The sequence below is a fragment of the Diaporthe batatas genome (assembly GCF_019321695.1).
Source record: "Diaporthe batatas strain CRI 302-4 chromosome Unknown Contig00004, whole genome shotgun sequence".
NCBI lineage: Eukaryota > Fungi > Ascomycota > Sordariomycetes > Diaporthales > Diaporthaceae > Diaporthe > Diaporthe batatas.
Genome location: NW_025408551.1, coordinates 2422852 through 2437715, shown reverse-complemented (window position 1 = coordinate 2437715; position 14864 = coordinate 2422852). Strand labels below are relative to the sequence as shown.

Here is a 14864-nt window from a genome sequence, read left to right as displayed (position 1 = left end):
CTATCTATATAGATGAGAAGACAGACCGAAAACTCTTCTGGAAGATCAACGGGAGAATTTTGGTCTGCATGTTAGGCACCTACTTCTGCCAGGCGCTTGACAAGGGAACGCTATCCTTCTCGTCAATTATGGGGATACAAGAGGACACGCATCTTGTCGGACAGCAGTATAGTTGGCTTGGGACCATTCTATACATGGGTGTTCTCGTGGGTGAGTATCCCACCAACTTCCTGCTCCAAAAGCTGCCTGTTGCCAAATACCTCTCTGCAAACATCTTCTGCTGGGGCGTGGTTATCGCTTGCTCCGCAGCCTGCAAGAATTTTGGCTCATTAATGACGGTGCGGTTCCTATTGGGGATCTTCGAGAGCTGTGTGCAGCCTGCGTTCATTATCATGACTTCTATGTGGGTAGGTCTGAAGCCATGGGGCTTGACCCTGGGCATGACTCCGAGATAATGAGCTATTCAAAGTGACAGCATGGCTAATTGCGATGCATTCTGCTGTAGTATACCAAAAAGGAGCAGATGATCTTGACGTCGATGTGGTACTGTATGATGGGTGTGCAGCTCATGGTGAGCCGATGATTGTTTTTATCCCCGCGGTCTACCAGGACACGCTGACACTTGCGGATCGCAGTTTGGTGGAATCATAGCATGGGGTGTATCACAGTACAAGGGCCATGAAATCCTACCCTGGCAGCTGCTCTTCCTCATCCTGGGTTGCCTGACCTGCGCCTGGGGCCTTTTCGTCGGGTGGTGGCTCCCGGATACCCCAATGAAGGCTAAGTGCTTCAACGAGGACGAGAAGCGGCTGATGGTCGAGCGGGTCCGCGCAAACGAGACAGGCATCCAGAACAAGGTTTATAAGCGCTACCAGGCGGTGGAAGCCCTTACAGACCCGATAGTATGGCTCTACATCATGCTACAGCTAACCTCAACCCTCGTCATTGGCGGGTTGGGTGTCTTCTCCAACCTAATAATTTCCTCGTTCGGCTTCACTTATCTTGAGACGCAGCTCCTCAATATTGCGCAGGGTGCGGTGACTATTATTGTCATGGTCGGTTCGGCTGCATTGTGCACGTGGACTGACCAGACCGCTTGGATCATGCATGTGAGTAGTCCTTGACATCCTATATCATAGCTCTTTGGGCGGTACATACTAACACTTGGTCTCTCACTAGGCATGGACCATGTAAGGAACGACCAGAAGAGGATTACGCGAGCCTCACAATGCTGATGATGTGTCTTTAGACCTCCCATCATTGGGACCGCTGTCGTTTATCATATCGAGCCCACGCAATCCACACGTGTTGGACTTCTCATCGCCTTTTACTGTATGCAGTTCTACCTCGCTGAGGGTAACATGATATTCTCTCTGATCTCGCGCAACATCGCTGGGCAAACAAAGAAGTCAACTGCTCTCGCCATGACTTTCATCGCGTGGGCAGCTGGCAACATGACCGCGCCACAGGTATACCTCTCTTACGATCCGAACATGTGTTACCACCAAATGTTTTCACAGGTGTCCAATGATTTCATTGCTGATTATCCTATCTGTTTCCTAGATATTCCAGAGCGGTGATGCCCCTCGCTACCACAAAGGCTTCACTGCCCACTTCTGTCTCTACGTGCTCTTTAACATCACTCTTGCCATTACTCGTATCAATCTCACGAGGCGCAATCATAGAAAGAGGAGTTTGGCATCTGTGGCGTCAGAAGCTGCATCGAACAGGGGCAATGACAGAGCGGGATCTGAAAAGATTGGCCACTCAAATGCGTTTATGGATCTCACAGATACAGAAAACCCTGACTTCAGATATGATTTCTGAGGAGGTTTCACCATGGAGCTGAAATATACTCCTCAGACGAAGATACGTGAAGTGATGGAAGACTGGGGGTAGAGGGACGACAGTCGAAATCGCGATGAAGGATCCCAATTTGTGACAGCTGCTCCGACGCCGAGTCACTGTGTATGGGCCGAGGATATAGTTGCGTTGTATGATCTGAACGCAGGACCGTCCACAAAGCACTTCAATGTAAGCGCTGGGTCTCGAGCGATTCAAATGTTGCCACCGTATGAAGGCGCCATGTATGTCGTCGGACGCATAAGTACGGAATAGAAGCGAAACCAGTTGTGGTACTGAGGTAGATCTTCAGGCAAACGCCGTAATCAGGGGCTGGGTACTATTATATGCTTTGGTAGTCAATTGGGGGTTTGCACGAGAAAATATTATATGCCACCACAAAGCTAGCAATCATTTAGCAGGAATTCCTTCCTGTCTGTGGTGATACAGGGCAGGACCAACGGGCTGAAAGACGTCACTATGAACTAAGCCCAAATCACTGAAGACATCTTACCAGCGCCCACAGGTCCCTCTACGAAGCTCGCCTTGCAGACCTACTGGCCGGTTTGATGCATTCTGATCCCAGCATCCTATTCTGCAAAATGGCAAAATGCCTCCTTCCCTGAATCAGACCGAGACACCGTCCATTATCTGGCGGGACACCGCCCAACCCAAGGACTACGAAAAAGCCCGCACGTGTAGACTCTTCAACGGAAAGCTCCCCGAAAGATATCCCACCGCCATCATGTTTGCCAAGACAGAGCACGACGTGGTGGATGCGACGAAGTTAGCGACCGAGAGGAGACTCCGTGTCTCCATTCGTGCAGGAGGCCACAGTTACGCGGCGTGGAGCGTCCGGGACGACGCTCTGCTTCTGGATCTGGGCGAGCTTTCCGAGTTGACTCTCGATAAAACGACAGGCATCGTGAGTCTGTCGCCAAGTATCACGGGCAGAGACCTGGACCAATACCTGGTGGCCAATGGCCGAGCGTTTCCCGGTGGCCACTGCCCTGATGTGGCGATGGGAGGGTATCTTCTCGGGGGAGGCATGGGCTGGAACACGAACGTAAGCATGTGCCTTATTCATTTTAACAGAGACTACGCAGCTAAATCTCTCGTAGAACTGGGGTTGGGCGTGTGAGAGCGTGGTTGCCATCGATGCAGTGACAGCAGAAGGTCAGCTGGTTCGAGCCGACGCAAACGAAAATGCAGAACTTTTATGGGCCGCCAGAGGTGGTGGGCCGGCGTTCCCCGGTATCGTTACAAGATTCCATATACAGACTCGATCAGCACCGAAGGTCATGCGATCCTCTGTGTACGTGTTTCCCATGACACATTACAAGACAGCCTTGAGCTGGGCACTTGAGGTATGATTGTCTCAAACTAACTACATTGTAATTTTGACCATACTGACCATTACAGATTGCCTCGTCTCTCGAGAATACTATAGAGCTTACTGCCGTTGGAAGTTACCAAGAAGGAATTCAAAGTCCTTGTATCATGGTCATCCTCTTGGCAATGGGCGACGACAAAGACTTCGTTGAGGAACTCTTGCGGTCTGTAGAGGACTCCCGCCCTGATGGAGCGTTGTCAGCATCAGTTTGCAAGGAAACAAGCATACAGCAAGAATACGACAACAAAGCCAAAGCGTTTCCAGTCGGTCCGCGATACAAAGTTGACAACGTCTTTCTTCGCAACGACGCAGATGTCGTATCTCTTCTGGAGTCTCCTTTCAACACGCTCCCCACGAGGCAGTCTATGGTGCTTTGGACGTCCATGAAGCCACGCAGCAGTCGGCCTCTGACAAATATGGCTCTCAGTATGCAGTCAGATCACTACTTGGCTATCTACGTTCTGTGGGAGAGTAAGGCCGACGATGCTAGGTGCGAATCATGGCTTTCAAATGCGATGCAGCAAGTGGGCCGCCACTCAATCGGCTCTTATCTGGGCGAATATGATTTTCAAACCCGTGCCTCTGACTGCTGGGGAGCCGAGCAACATCAGAGATTGGTCGAGCTCAGACACAAATGGGACCCTGATAATCGGATCTGCGGATGTCTTGGGCTAGACGATATCTGAAGATGGCGAGCCGGGTTTGATAGCCCCGGACTGGAAAGCGAGGCCGAAACGAGGGCTCCGTGAGCAAAAGTGTGGCAAACTTACACACATGACCTTACGTTGATCTATATCGGATCAGACTGAATTGGTGCTCAGACGTAATAGTAAAGTTGGACTTATTCCTTCAGATTCTCGCCTGGGCATGGTGTATGGACCACGCAAATTGAAGCCAAGGTAGCCGTGGCCACATGCTACAAGTGCTTGGGACCCAACTGGCTGAATCTGGTGGGCCTGTAATTGCAGCATTCGAGTGTAGCGGCATATACCACCTAAGCTGGAGTTCACGTAGCGAGCCTTATTGTCATCTGAGATGTCTAGACAGTATGGTAGACCGATTGACTACCTTGGCTTCCGCGCCAGGCAGATCGTCAACACCGGTGATATGACGTAGGACATTCAAGTTGGGGCCAGCTTTGAGTCGTTTCGTTATGACAAGATATTCAAATAAGAGCAAACCTAGTGATCCACATGAACGCATGACCAGGTCCTATGCAATTGCACAAAAACATGTATATTACGGTTCTGGATCATGCTCTATATCCTGCGGAGCCACCGAACCGACCGATTTCACGTCGAAGGAGCCCAAAATGCTATTGTCACTCCCTTTCCCTAGGGCTCGCCTCCACGGGATAGTGCTGGACCGAATCAGCGAACTTGCATGTGGGGTGTTCAAGAAGGGAATAGAAACATACAAGGCCATAAGTGTCCTGGAAAGTACTACCAATCAATTTCAAGTTCTCTTCGTTCTTATCCGGAAACTCATCATCGGTCCAAACTTCCATGATTCCATGATGAGCTAGGAAGTGGTACCCCTGAGCCGGATAGCCATGTTGCCTCACAAAGTTCAGGACAACTTCAATGTTCTTTCGGCGGGCTGGGCTTGTTTCTTCCTCGATATGCTTTTCCATTGCATTCATATACGACTGCCAAGTACTGTCGCTAGCCTTCGACGTACCAGCAACGGGTGCAGATGAATCGGGTCCACTATCAGCGGCCATATCTGTTGCTGTGGGTACAAGCCGATCCTGAGATTTTGACGGGTCGTTTGACATTGTGATTCTGCGAAGCAGACGGAAGTGTCCGAAACGTTGAGGTGGGTCGGCTGGGTCTCAAAATGATCAGAAGAGTTGGCAACATGCAAATCATACACAGAACTGAGTCTGACTTCAGAAGCGTTGAATCAAGAGAGAGAATGAGTCCTTGGGCCTGAGGACAGGCCACACGCTTTTTGTAAAGGGGTGATAGGTCACAGGGTGATTAGATAATCTTGTTAGGCAGAACCAACTTGAATCTGAAGCATGTGTTCGGCTGAGCCGCCTGTGCCGTACAACTTAGAATAACACTTCGCTAAGTCCGATACTCATGTGCTAGGCTAGAATGTCCATTTCTACCTCCTTTGACGAGTTGAATTTTATGAATATGCTACGCAGGAGATAGTCGATCTTTCGAATGGCGCGGTGAATCATCTTCAAATCCTCATCCCCAAAGAAGCTTTCCAACATCCTCCCAATTCTCGAAGCCGTAGACAAAGGAACTGTTCCCACTTACGGGCCCCGTATGTCCTCGCCAACCTAGGCGCACATTGGCAACCTCCACGCCGTATGTCTGAAAGGTCTCCGCCGCGCTCCCATCGAAGCCGGCAACAATGCCAATGTTAGTAGGCCCTTCCCACAATGGCTGAAGATCTGCGTCGCCATCCGACACAAAGACCACATTGTTCACCTCTCCGGACACAGATCTTAGCAGATTCTCTATCAGCTCCGTCTTATCACCACCCGAGAACAGCTGAGCGCCATGATCGAGCCCTGTAGCCGGAAGGGTGTTCTCGGGTAGTATCTCGGGACAGTACGTCTCGATGTTCTCGACGACCTGTGGGCACTCGCTAGCCTCCTGCAGGACAAGACGGATCCACGACGGTGACCAGTTTAGGCTGACCACATTCACCTTGACCCCCTTCTCTTGTGCAGCTGTGGCAAATTCGCACCATCCATCTCGAAGGGTCTGATTCTTGGCGAACTTGACGAGTTCGTCCTGCTTCGTGGCGTCGAAGACCCCGAGGTTCTGTACCCAGAGGAAAGACCACTGTTCTACAGCGCGTAGAGCCTTGATTGACCATGTCAGACTGCGAGACGGACTCATGCTTCATCTTGACCTACTGCGTTGTTCGCGAAGTTGATCGCCTCGGCCAACGAGGTCGGCTCATCTACTGTGGCCGAAACAGCATCATACACCGTGCTGTAGGTAGCCTCGATCTCATCCCATGATGGGAATGATGTGGTCGTGTTAGCAGGTAGGCTTGCGTATGCCGCGGATGCGAGGGACGTGTATGCATCCGATATGACAATTGTGCTATTACAGTCTCGTAAGCTCAGACTGAACCCTCGCCACGTTACCGCATTGGTGTTCGGCCAGAGGCAAGCTCATTCTGGATTCGACTAACCCATCAAAGTCTAGGAAAATCTGCAGTCCGGTGGAAGCGTTCATGTTGAGATGAGTCTTGGCTAGCGCAACTCCTGCGCTCAGCGCAAGCAGTAGGCCTGCGCAGTGATGCATCGTTGACGTTGACAGCAAGCTCTCATGTAGTGGCCGGAATTAGGTGATGCGTATCACATGATCCATGAGTGAAGAGAATGACGACTTTATATTAGATGTGGGTACCGCCCGGTTCATGCAATCATTTGACTCGGCAGCACAGCGGACTTGGTTTTGAAGGCCAATGACTCCATCTAGCACGACCGGTTATTTACTTAACGGTTGTTGCATGCATTAGTCAAGCTGGGCATCGCTATATGCGGTATGCCACCAAAGCGGCCAGGCGTTTTTAACGCCGGCAAACATCTAGGCCATGGATCTTGTTGGTCCTAGCCAATACCGTGATACCTACGTAGTGGTGAAAAAGAGATAGTATTGACCTTCATGTTCACTCACAGTTGGCCTTAAACTTACGCAGAAAACATGACTATCTGCGGACTGAGAAGGGTCGCCTTCACGCATTATTATTTTTGAACTTATGATACCTTGCGGATTTCATATCTTTTTGCAGTGAGGGACCTAAGTCGTGAAGGCCCTGGGGCATCCATCTGAAAACGGAAGAGGACCTTGGGAGTCGTCAACGTACTTAAGTAAAGCTGAGAACTCGATGTTCCTGAGGATCCAGTGCGCTGACACAAACAATCCTCGCGGTCACAGATGGATCAATGAACTGAATACTCAACTCTGAACAGCTGTGCGGTTGATTGTACGATACTTCGTGCACGTGCAGCTAGAGGGATACAGTACCGTATATCCGGGCACCATGACCTGCATGTGGTGGTCTGGGCAACCACATATGCCCAGGATGATTGCGTGCCTACGGGCTGTTAGTGCTTACATGACAGCTGTGCGGACAGCGCTAACATTCTGGTGTATGGACTGCATTGACTCTGTATACGACGGCTGCAGGAACCTTTATACGACGGCTGCATGTTTGCAGGGATCATCATGTGGATTTGTAAACAGCCCCAGACACACGGACATCTCACGTTCGAAATTCGTGGGCCCTTCACAGCAGTCAGCCAATTGGAGACGATTGAGGGATTCAAAAGGTCTACCTCATATGTTTTGGGACGGGGAAGTAAGCTAGGATTTGCAGCAGGAATAGCAGGAACACCAATGATGCCAACCTGCCAACAGATTCTAGGAACGGGTCAGCCTCCACCCTCCTGGGCCCAAAAATTCCCTGCAGCGATGGAGATCATCATCCGTATAACCTGGCTGGGCATTTCCAGGGACATACCCCATGGGGATAGGATGCTCGGTACCCACAGCAGGTGCATCAGAAATAAGCTTATACTTGAGAACAAAAGGAACGGGTAGTAGCGGATCAAAAACTACACTCATTTGCATTCCAAGGTACTAAAAGTATGCTAGTAGTGTATAAATATTATATATATTTAAAGTTATATATATAAATAGTTAACTTAATAAATTTAAGTCTTATAAATTAATAAATAGTATTAAAAGAAAAAGGGTATTCTTAGTACTTTAAAACTTCTTTCTATATTATTCTAAAAGGTTTAATTATAGAGAAATTTAAGTTAGAAATTCTATTTAAAATATTTATTATTATTTAAGTATTTTAAAAGAGTAATATAAATAATATAAAACCTATATATAAATAAAGTACTTTTAATTAAAGTATTAAATATATTTATTATAAATTTAAAATATTATTAAAAATATAAATTACTTGATAATTAATAGTTATAGCTTAATAGGAATAATACTATTTAATAACTTTATTTAAAAGAAGTATTTTAGTATATAGAAAGTTTATAAATATTATATATTTAATATAAAATAAAAGAAAATATTTAAGTTATATACTTTAAGTATTAATTACTTTATAACTAAAACTCTAAATTTAATATAAAAAAAAGTTTTAAAGTATTAAGAATACCCTTTTTTATTTAATATTTCTCTTAACTATATTAGATTTATATTTATAGAGTAAATATAATATATTATTCTAATAATAGTTATATAGGGAGTTTAATAATGTGTAATATTTATATATTACTAGTGTACTTTTAGCACCTTGGAATGTAAACGAGTGTATTAGATTGCCCATAATTCTTGTCTTTCCATATTTCTTGCCCTTCTCCGTTCAGTATACTGGCAAACAGTAGGAATCTTCCCATCACAATCCCATCGTATTGTAGCCTTGATCTTCGCCATGATCCCCTATGGCTCCCGTCTCCTGCCCAACGTCGTTGACGAGACAGCAAAGAGTCAACCGGAGCTTCCTTACTCTTATGTTCCTGTCAGCAGCAATGTCGGTGATGGTTTCAGGACCGTGACCTTTTATGAGATTGCAACAGCTGCAAACCATGTGGCCTTCTGGATTGAACAGAACTTGGGGCTCAGCACCTGCTTCGAGACACTGGCATATATGGGCATAGGTGATCTTCGCTATGTTGTGGTGTTTCTCGCTGCCGTCAAATGCGGTTACAAGGTAAGCAAGCTGGAACCGCCCGCTCTGTGGTAATGGTGGAACAACACACTGACTATCTGCTTGCAGGTCCTGCTGCCCTCACCAAGAAACTCTGCCTGGATGAACGCATCTCTTCTTGAACAGACCCAATGTCGACGCTTTCTCTACTCGGAGGAGGTAGAAGAGCTGGTTATGCCTCTGTTGGAGCACAAGTCAGATTTGCTCCTGAGCAGAACTGAGTCCTTCGATGATATGATCAGACCAGACACGCCGAACTTTGTGTGGGACAAGGAGTACGAGGCTGTGAAGTGGGACCCAGTTCTTATTCTTCACTCATCGGGATCGACTGGAGCCCCGAAGCCCATTGTGATGAACCATGCAACATTTGCCGTGGGCGATCATGACCGAAACCTGCCCAAAGTTCCCGGTCGTGTAAACCAAAACTGGTCTCTGTGGGATTTCCCAGAGCAAGAGACTTTCTTCTCCCCATTCCCAGCATTTCACCTCGCAGGCTTTTCATCCCTGGTTTTACTCCCAATTTACTATCAGAATGCGAAGCTTGTCATGAGCCCTCCATCGCGTCCCCCCACCGGCCATCTGGTCAGCGAAATTATGGACCATTTCAAGCTGAAGTCAATATTCTGCCCGCCAATTGTTGCAGAGCAGCTAGCTCAGGAGCCCGATGGCATTGAAAAATGCAAGGGCCTCAAGTTCCTCCTCTATGCCGGGGGACCTCTCTCCCATGACGCCGGTGAGGCATTAAGCAAGGTTACAGATGTTTGTCAGTTCTATGGACAGACCGAGACCGGCGCTATCCAGGCATTGGTGCCAAGGCGAGAAGATTGGGCCAGCCTGGAATGGAATCCAGTACAGGAAGTCGTCATGGAACCGTATGAGGAGCATATCTACGAGATGACTTTGCGGCGCAATCCGAATCTTGAGAAGATCCGCAGCGTTTCTGCCAATTTTCCGGACGAGGAGGTGTGGCACACCAAAGACTTGTTCAAGCGCAACCCATGCAATCCGAACCTGTGGACTTTTCACGGCCGCGTCGACGACATTGTCGTCTTATCGAACGGAGAAAAGTTCAACCCAGTTCCTAGCGAGGTTCAAATATCAGCCCACCCACTCGTCAATGGTTCGCTCATCATTGGCCAAGGTCGCCCACAACCCTCCCTGATCTTAGAGCTGAAAGAACCCCACGATACTCTGAAGCATCTGGTACAGACTGTCTGGCCGACCATCGAAAAAGCCAATACTCAGGCTCCTGGACAGGGCCGAATCACCCGAGACATGATTCTTATTGCTTCCCCCTCGAAACCATTCAAAAGATCCCCCAAGGGCACCGTGGTCAGGGCCACTACGAGTCGCCTATACCAAGATGAGCTCGATCAGTTGTATAAGCGTGAGATCTCGAACAATATCGAGCACATTAATCTCGCTTCGATCACCGATCCTGAAGTGATCACCAACTTCGTTAGCGATGTTGTTATGGCCGCTTTCCCAGGGCACACTGTGCAGCCGACAGATGATCTTTTCGGTCTGGGCCTCGACTCGTTGCAGACCATGGAGATAATTAGACTGCTCAAGGCTGGCATTCGTGCACATGATCGTGCGGCGGATATCTCTTGGGTGTCGATGAAGTACATCTACCAGCACCCATCCATTGCTGAGTTAGTTCAAGCCATTATCCGGGTCGGTTCTGCGAGGAGCACTGGTGTGTCAGAAGGCCAGGACAATGCTGATGCACTCGAGCAACGCGTTCGGAAGATGAATGAGATGCTCCGAAAATACACTACCGGCCTTCCTCAACGGTTCAGTCACAACGCAAGGCAGTCTCGTCCTCAAAACGGATTCCATATCATTTTGACAGGCTCTACCGGCTCATTGGGCACACAGCTGCTAGTGAAGTTGCTCTCAAACACCAGCGTAGCCCGAGTCGTCTGTCTGGATCGATCATCTGACGCCGAGTCGCGCATAAAGACCTCTCTCTCAACATGGCCGATTCCACCAAGCATCGACCCCTCGAGGGTTTCTTTCCACCAAGCAGACTACAAACAAGCTGACCTGGGTCTCCCGACCGCGGTTTTCAACGACCTGCGGGATACCACCAACGTCGTTATCCACAATGCCTGGAAGGTGGACTTCAACCACTCTCTCGAGACGTTCGAGGAGACGCACATCCGCGGCGTGCGCAACCTCGCGAACTTCAGCGCCAGCAGCCCGACCCGCCCGCGGATCGTCTTCGTGTCCTCCATCTCCTCGGTCGGAGACTGGTGCGCTGTCGACCCGGGGGTAAAGGCCATCCCTGAGTCCCTGCCGCCAACACTCGGGGCCGCCCAGGCTACCGGTTATGCAGAGTCCAAGGCGGTCGCCGAGCATATCCTTGCTGCCGCCGCGGAGACGAGCGGTGTCGACGTCTCGATCCTTAGGGTCGGACAGATCGCGGGGCCTTCTTTGCCTGGGAACGGGGCCAAATGGAATGAGTCTGAATGGTTTCCTATCATGCTCAAGACGGCCAAGGCCATGAAGCAGATCCCGGACGGGCGTGCTCTTGGCGACGTTGACTGGATTCCGGTCGATTTTCTGTCGTCCGTCATTTGGGAGCTTGCTTCGGCGGATCAACCCACGGTTGGGGGGGAAAGCACCAAGAGGCCGTTGCGCATTTTCCACCTCGTAAATCCCGCTCGCAGGCCGTGGGCCGAGATATTGCCCTCCATCAAGGCCGGGATAGCAGGGGGCGGGTCTATGGAAGACGTTTCCATGGCCGATTGGATTTCCCAGCTCGAGCAGACGAATCTACATGACCAGGAAGAGCTGTTGTCGAGGCCAGCGGTGAAAATCTTGGATTTCTTCAGGGGTGTCGAGGATAGACGGGGTGTCACAGCAACCAACGGAATCGCCTTTTCAACTGAACAAGCCAAGAGGTCGAGCCAAGAACTGTGTGCCCTGGAACCGGTGCAGGATGAATGGCTGTGTAGATGGATCAGGGACTGGGGGCTATGGTATCGACAATGAACCACCAGCCTGGCCCCAGTCGCAATGGAGGAAGAATCCTCTATGGGGCATTCTAGGGCCATTGGACAAACCAACTATTATCGTTCTTTTCCCCTGCTAGGAGACAAGTCAGAAACAACGCATGAATGACTTATTTCACGATTGACGAACCCGCCCACAAATATTACTCGGAACGAAAAGAAGGGAAGATTTGGGTGCCAAGAGAGTAGATTTCCAAGTGAATCCATGGTGTTTCTGCTCTAACTGAGATATTAAGGGAGACTTTCAACTCCTTCGATTTTTCCCCTTAATTATCGCTAGGCTCAGGCTGTTGTAACAAGAGACTCATGAGCGTTTCCACGATGCCAATGGAATGCCAATTTGAGCGCGCAGTACTGTCCCCGAGGTCCCCCACTGGCAGTTCGGAAAAAGTCCACATGCAGGATCCCCTAGTGTGCTCCTTTCCAAACTACTCTCCCAGCTATTGCTCCACACGTTCTTCACCGAATACAGCCATAGCCCTTGGTGGCTATGGCGCGTCATCGTGGTCCTTATTCTCGAACTAATTTACAGTGGGCCTCCAAAAGTTTTGCAGGACTTGGGCATCCTCACCTAACCCCATACTGACCACTAATCTTCCACCAAGCACTACTTTACGAGAGACAGGTTTCAGGGGTATTTGAACTATGTATAAATTATCGCTAGGGGTTCGAGCTTAGTATCCCTTGTAAGAGCCGCGTGCGCGTCAGACTGTGTCGACTGTTTGCTCGAGTGAATATCGGACAACAGAACTAGAGTTGGACATAACTGGACATTCAGAGGAGCCCCGTCACGTAAAAGAGATATAGGAAAGGGTTATGTGTATTCGTTGGCTACGAGTTGTATTGAAACAGTTAAGAACAGGATTCTCGCAGGCTGGGGACTAATGGGATATCTAGTTCTTGGGGCGGAGGCTGTCCCCCCCCATCGCTCAGTGCCGGCCCCATGGTATGACGGCAGCAGCCGGAATTTCGACCGAATGGTGTATAGTAAGAATTCTGAAACGTTGATCGCTTTTATAAAATACGAGCTGGTCTGAGTGTTGCTGTTGGGACCGAAGGGATGGTCGGGGTACACATGTAGTTTGCGACCCGAGCGTGGGTGGGTTCCAACCTGGGATCGCTGACTGATTCTATCAGCGCGTGCAAGAAGCAAATACATACACGACTAAGGAGTACCCACTGAATCCTAGGTAGTTGGTCTCGTGGGACTATACAAGTATACCCAAGTTGGCCAGTCTCCGTACCCAAGACTGTGCCAAGCACAACAGCGAATGCTGGGCGCAAGGGATTCGGCAATGATTGGCACAAACGCAGACACCCTGGTCAAAGATGCGCCCCAGTGATCAGCGAAGGGGCTTGATTTTCCGCGTATAGACCAGAATCATGGCTAACACCGAAATCACGTTCGAAATAGATGCGACGCAAACATCCCCACCGAGTCGTTATGGCGGGCGTGTCTCGTGGGACTGGAAAAGGAGTGATGTACATAGTATCCGCTCCCACGCCAAGAACCCTTAATGAATGGAGACGAGATCCTGGGTCCGTACGGAGGTACACAAGCAATTATCCACCAATGCTTCTAAGATCTTCTCAAGGAATCTGGGTGGGAGCTGAGAGATTTCAATGTTGATATAACTGGATGTGTCCGTTTCGTGCTTGAAGAGATTGGGTTCCATGCCGGTAGTTGATACCTAAGCTACCTGTGAATCGGAACTCCTGAGGCCATTACCACTACTTAGAAATCTTCCCATTATCAAAGCCACCATGCATATCAAGGCATTTCAACTCCTCGCAGCACTCACTGTCGCTCTTCCGGCGGTCCATGCCTGCGTAGGCAAGGACGCCCTGCCCAAGGCTACAGAAACCATCACCAACTCGGCGCCCATTGAGGTCCCCGCGGGCACGACTTACGATGGAAAGAATGCGCGTTTTGATAGAGGCGAAGGTGCCTGTAAAGAGCAAACAGAAGGAGGTGAGTAGAGGCCCCATTTACCAAGGTTGAAGCGCGCGTAAGCTGATTTTCCTTGAAGGCCAGGCAGACACTGTCTTCTTACTCCGCAAGGGTGCGACCTTGAAAAATGCGATCATCGGCAAGAACCAGGGAGAGGGTGTCTACTGCATCGGCGGAGGTTGCACTATCGAGAATGTGTGGTTTGAGGATGTGTGCGAGGATGCCATCTCGATGTATGATCGCCTCACCACCCTGGAGTTGAATTTCCTATGGGCACGTGGAACTTGAAGTACTGACACAATTTCCACACGGCAGCAAGGAGGATACAGCCGGAACCGAGACCAGAATTATCGGCGGTGGTGCGTACCACGCCTCGGACAAGATTGTCCAGCACAACGGATGCGGCAGCGTCAGTGTAAGTGGATAGCGACCCGCGCTTCGCGGCCTTACGTTTTGCAGGGGCTGACGACATCAGATCACAAACTTCTATGCAGAGGACTATGGCAAGGTCTACAGAGCTTGCGGCACTGTAAGTATCTGCTACCTCGGTTTCGTGAACAGCCTGCCTCGGCTGATAACCCCTTCTTTTGCTGACTTTGTCCCAGTGCGAGAAATGCAAGCGGACCGTCACTGTTTCTGGTGTGTCTGCTTACGGCGGTGGCGAAATAGTTGGCATCAGCAAGGACACTGGCGATGTGGCAACACTGACCAACATCTGCACAGACGCCAAGACCCCTTGCCAGCTGTACAGCGGTCCTGGTGAGAAGGCTGGAGCTTGCTAAGTGCTGTTTTCTAGAGCCTTGCTACTCGTCTAGTCTTGTCACACTGGTTTACGAGGGAGCACTTGAGGAGTCACGATTGAGTTCTGTGCAGTGGCACCCTACGGAGGATAACGTCATTCTTCGACCTGTACATAAAATATTGTCCCTAGGTGCTATTCTTC

The 14864-nt window shown here is 49.6% G+C and overlaps 5 protein-coding genes across 5 annotated transcripts; 3 read left to right on the top strand and 2 right to left on the bottom strand.

Annotated features, from left to right (window-relative positions):
* Nucleotides 1-2418: 2418 nt before the first annotated feature.
* Nucleotides 2419-3921, top strand: KVR01_004554 (uncharacterized protein; the record flags this gene model as incomplete). The annotated part of the gene is made up of 4 exons (XM_044794875.1): nucleotides 2419-2908; nucleotides 2964-3209; nucleotides 3265-3661; nucleotides 3761-3921. Exons 1-4 carry the CDS (start codon nucleotides 2453-2455, stop codon nucleotides 3919-3921), a joined length of 1260 nt encoding a protein of 419 aa, XP_044646718.1. The 5' UTR covers nucleotides 2419-2452.
* Nucleotides 3922-4381: 460 nt separating this feature from the next.
* On the bottom strand, nucleotides 4382-5130 carry KVR01_004681 (uncharacterized protein). The gene is made up of 2 exons (XM_044792299.1): nucleotides 4653-5130; nucleotides 4382-4595 (listed from the first exon to the last, which is right to left on the bottom strand). Exons 1-2 carry the CDS (start codon nucleotides 5010-5012, stop codon nucleotides 4557-4559), a joined length of 399 nt encoding a protein of 132 aa, XP_044646845.1. The 5' UTR covers nucleotides 5013-5130; the 3' UTR covers nucleotides 4382-4556.
* Nucleotides 5131-5339: 209 nt separating this feature from the next.
* Nucleotides 5340-6615, bottom strand: KVR01_004565 (uncharacterized protein). Its single transcript, XM_044783589.1, has 3 exons — nucleotides 6401-6615; nucleotides 6117-6309; nucleotides 5340-6063 (listed from the first exon to the last, which is right to left on the bottom strand). The coding sequence occupies exons 1-3, from the start codon at nucleotides 6511-6513 to the stop codon at nucleotides 5437-5439; spliced, it is 933 nt and encodes a 310-aa protein (XP_044646729.1). The 5' UTR covers nucleotides 6514-6615; the 3' UTR covers nucleotides 5340-5436.
* Nucleotides 6616-8674: 2059 nt separating this feature from the next.
* On the top strand, nucleotides 8675-11950 carry KVR01_004675 (uncharacterized protein; the record flags this gene model as incomplete). Its single annotated transcript, XM_044793268.1, has 2 exons — nucleotides 8675-8935; nucleotides 9020-11950. 2 exons carry the CDS (start codon nucleotides 8675-8677, stop codon nucleotides 11948-11950), a joined length of 3192 nt encoding a protein of 1063 aa, XP_044646839.1.
* Nucleotides 11951-13734: 1784 nt separating this feature from the next.
* On the top strand, nucleotides 13735-14703 carry KVR01_004609 (uncharacterized protein; the record flags this gene model as incomplete). Its single annotated transcript, XM_044790222.1, has 5 exons — nucleotides 13735-13942; nucleotides 14001-14178; nucleotides 14267-14336; nucleotides 14397-14450; nucleotides 14527-14703. The coding sequence occupies 5 exons, from the start codon at nucleotides 13735-13737 to the stop codon at nucleotides 14701-14703; spliced, it is 687 nt and encodes a 228-aa protein (XP_044646773.1).
* Between the last annotated feature and the right edge of the window lie 161 nt (nucleotides 14704-14864).

Excerpts from the sequence above, each read along its gene's own strand:
- KVR01_004681 (XM_044792299.1), bottom strand. The coding sequence starts at position 5,012 with ATGTCAAACGACCCGTCAAAATCTCAGGATCGGCTTGTACCCACAGCA. Across the intron at positions 4,596-4,652 it reads TCCAGGACACTTATGGCCTT|CACTATCCCGTGGAGGCGAG; the intron begins GTATGTTTCTAT and ends GATTCGGTCCAG.
- KVR01_004565 (XM_044783589.1), bottom strand. The coding sequence starts at position 6,513 with ATGCATCACTGCGCAGGCCTACTGCTTGCGCTGAGCGCAGGAGTTGCG. Across the intron at positions 6,310-6,400 it reads ATTTTCCTAGACTTTGATGG|CACAATTGTCATATCGGATG; the intron begins GTTAGTCGAATC and ends AGACTGTAATAG. Across the intron at positions 6,064-6,116 it reads TCAACTTCGCGAACAACGCA|GCTCTACGCGCTGTAGAACA; the intron begins GTAGGTCAAGAT and ends TGGTCAATCAAG.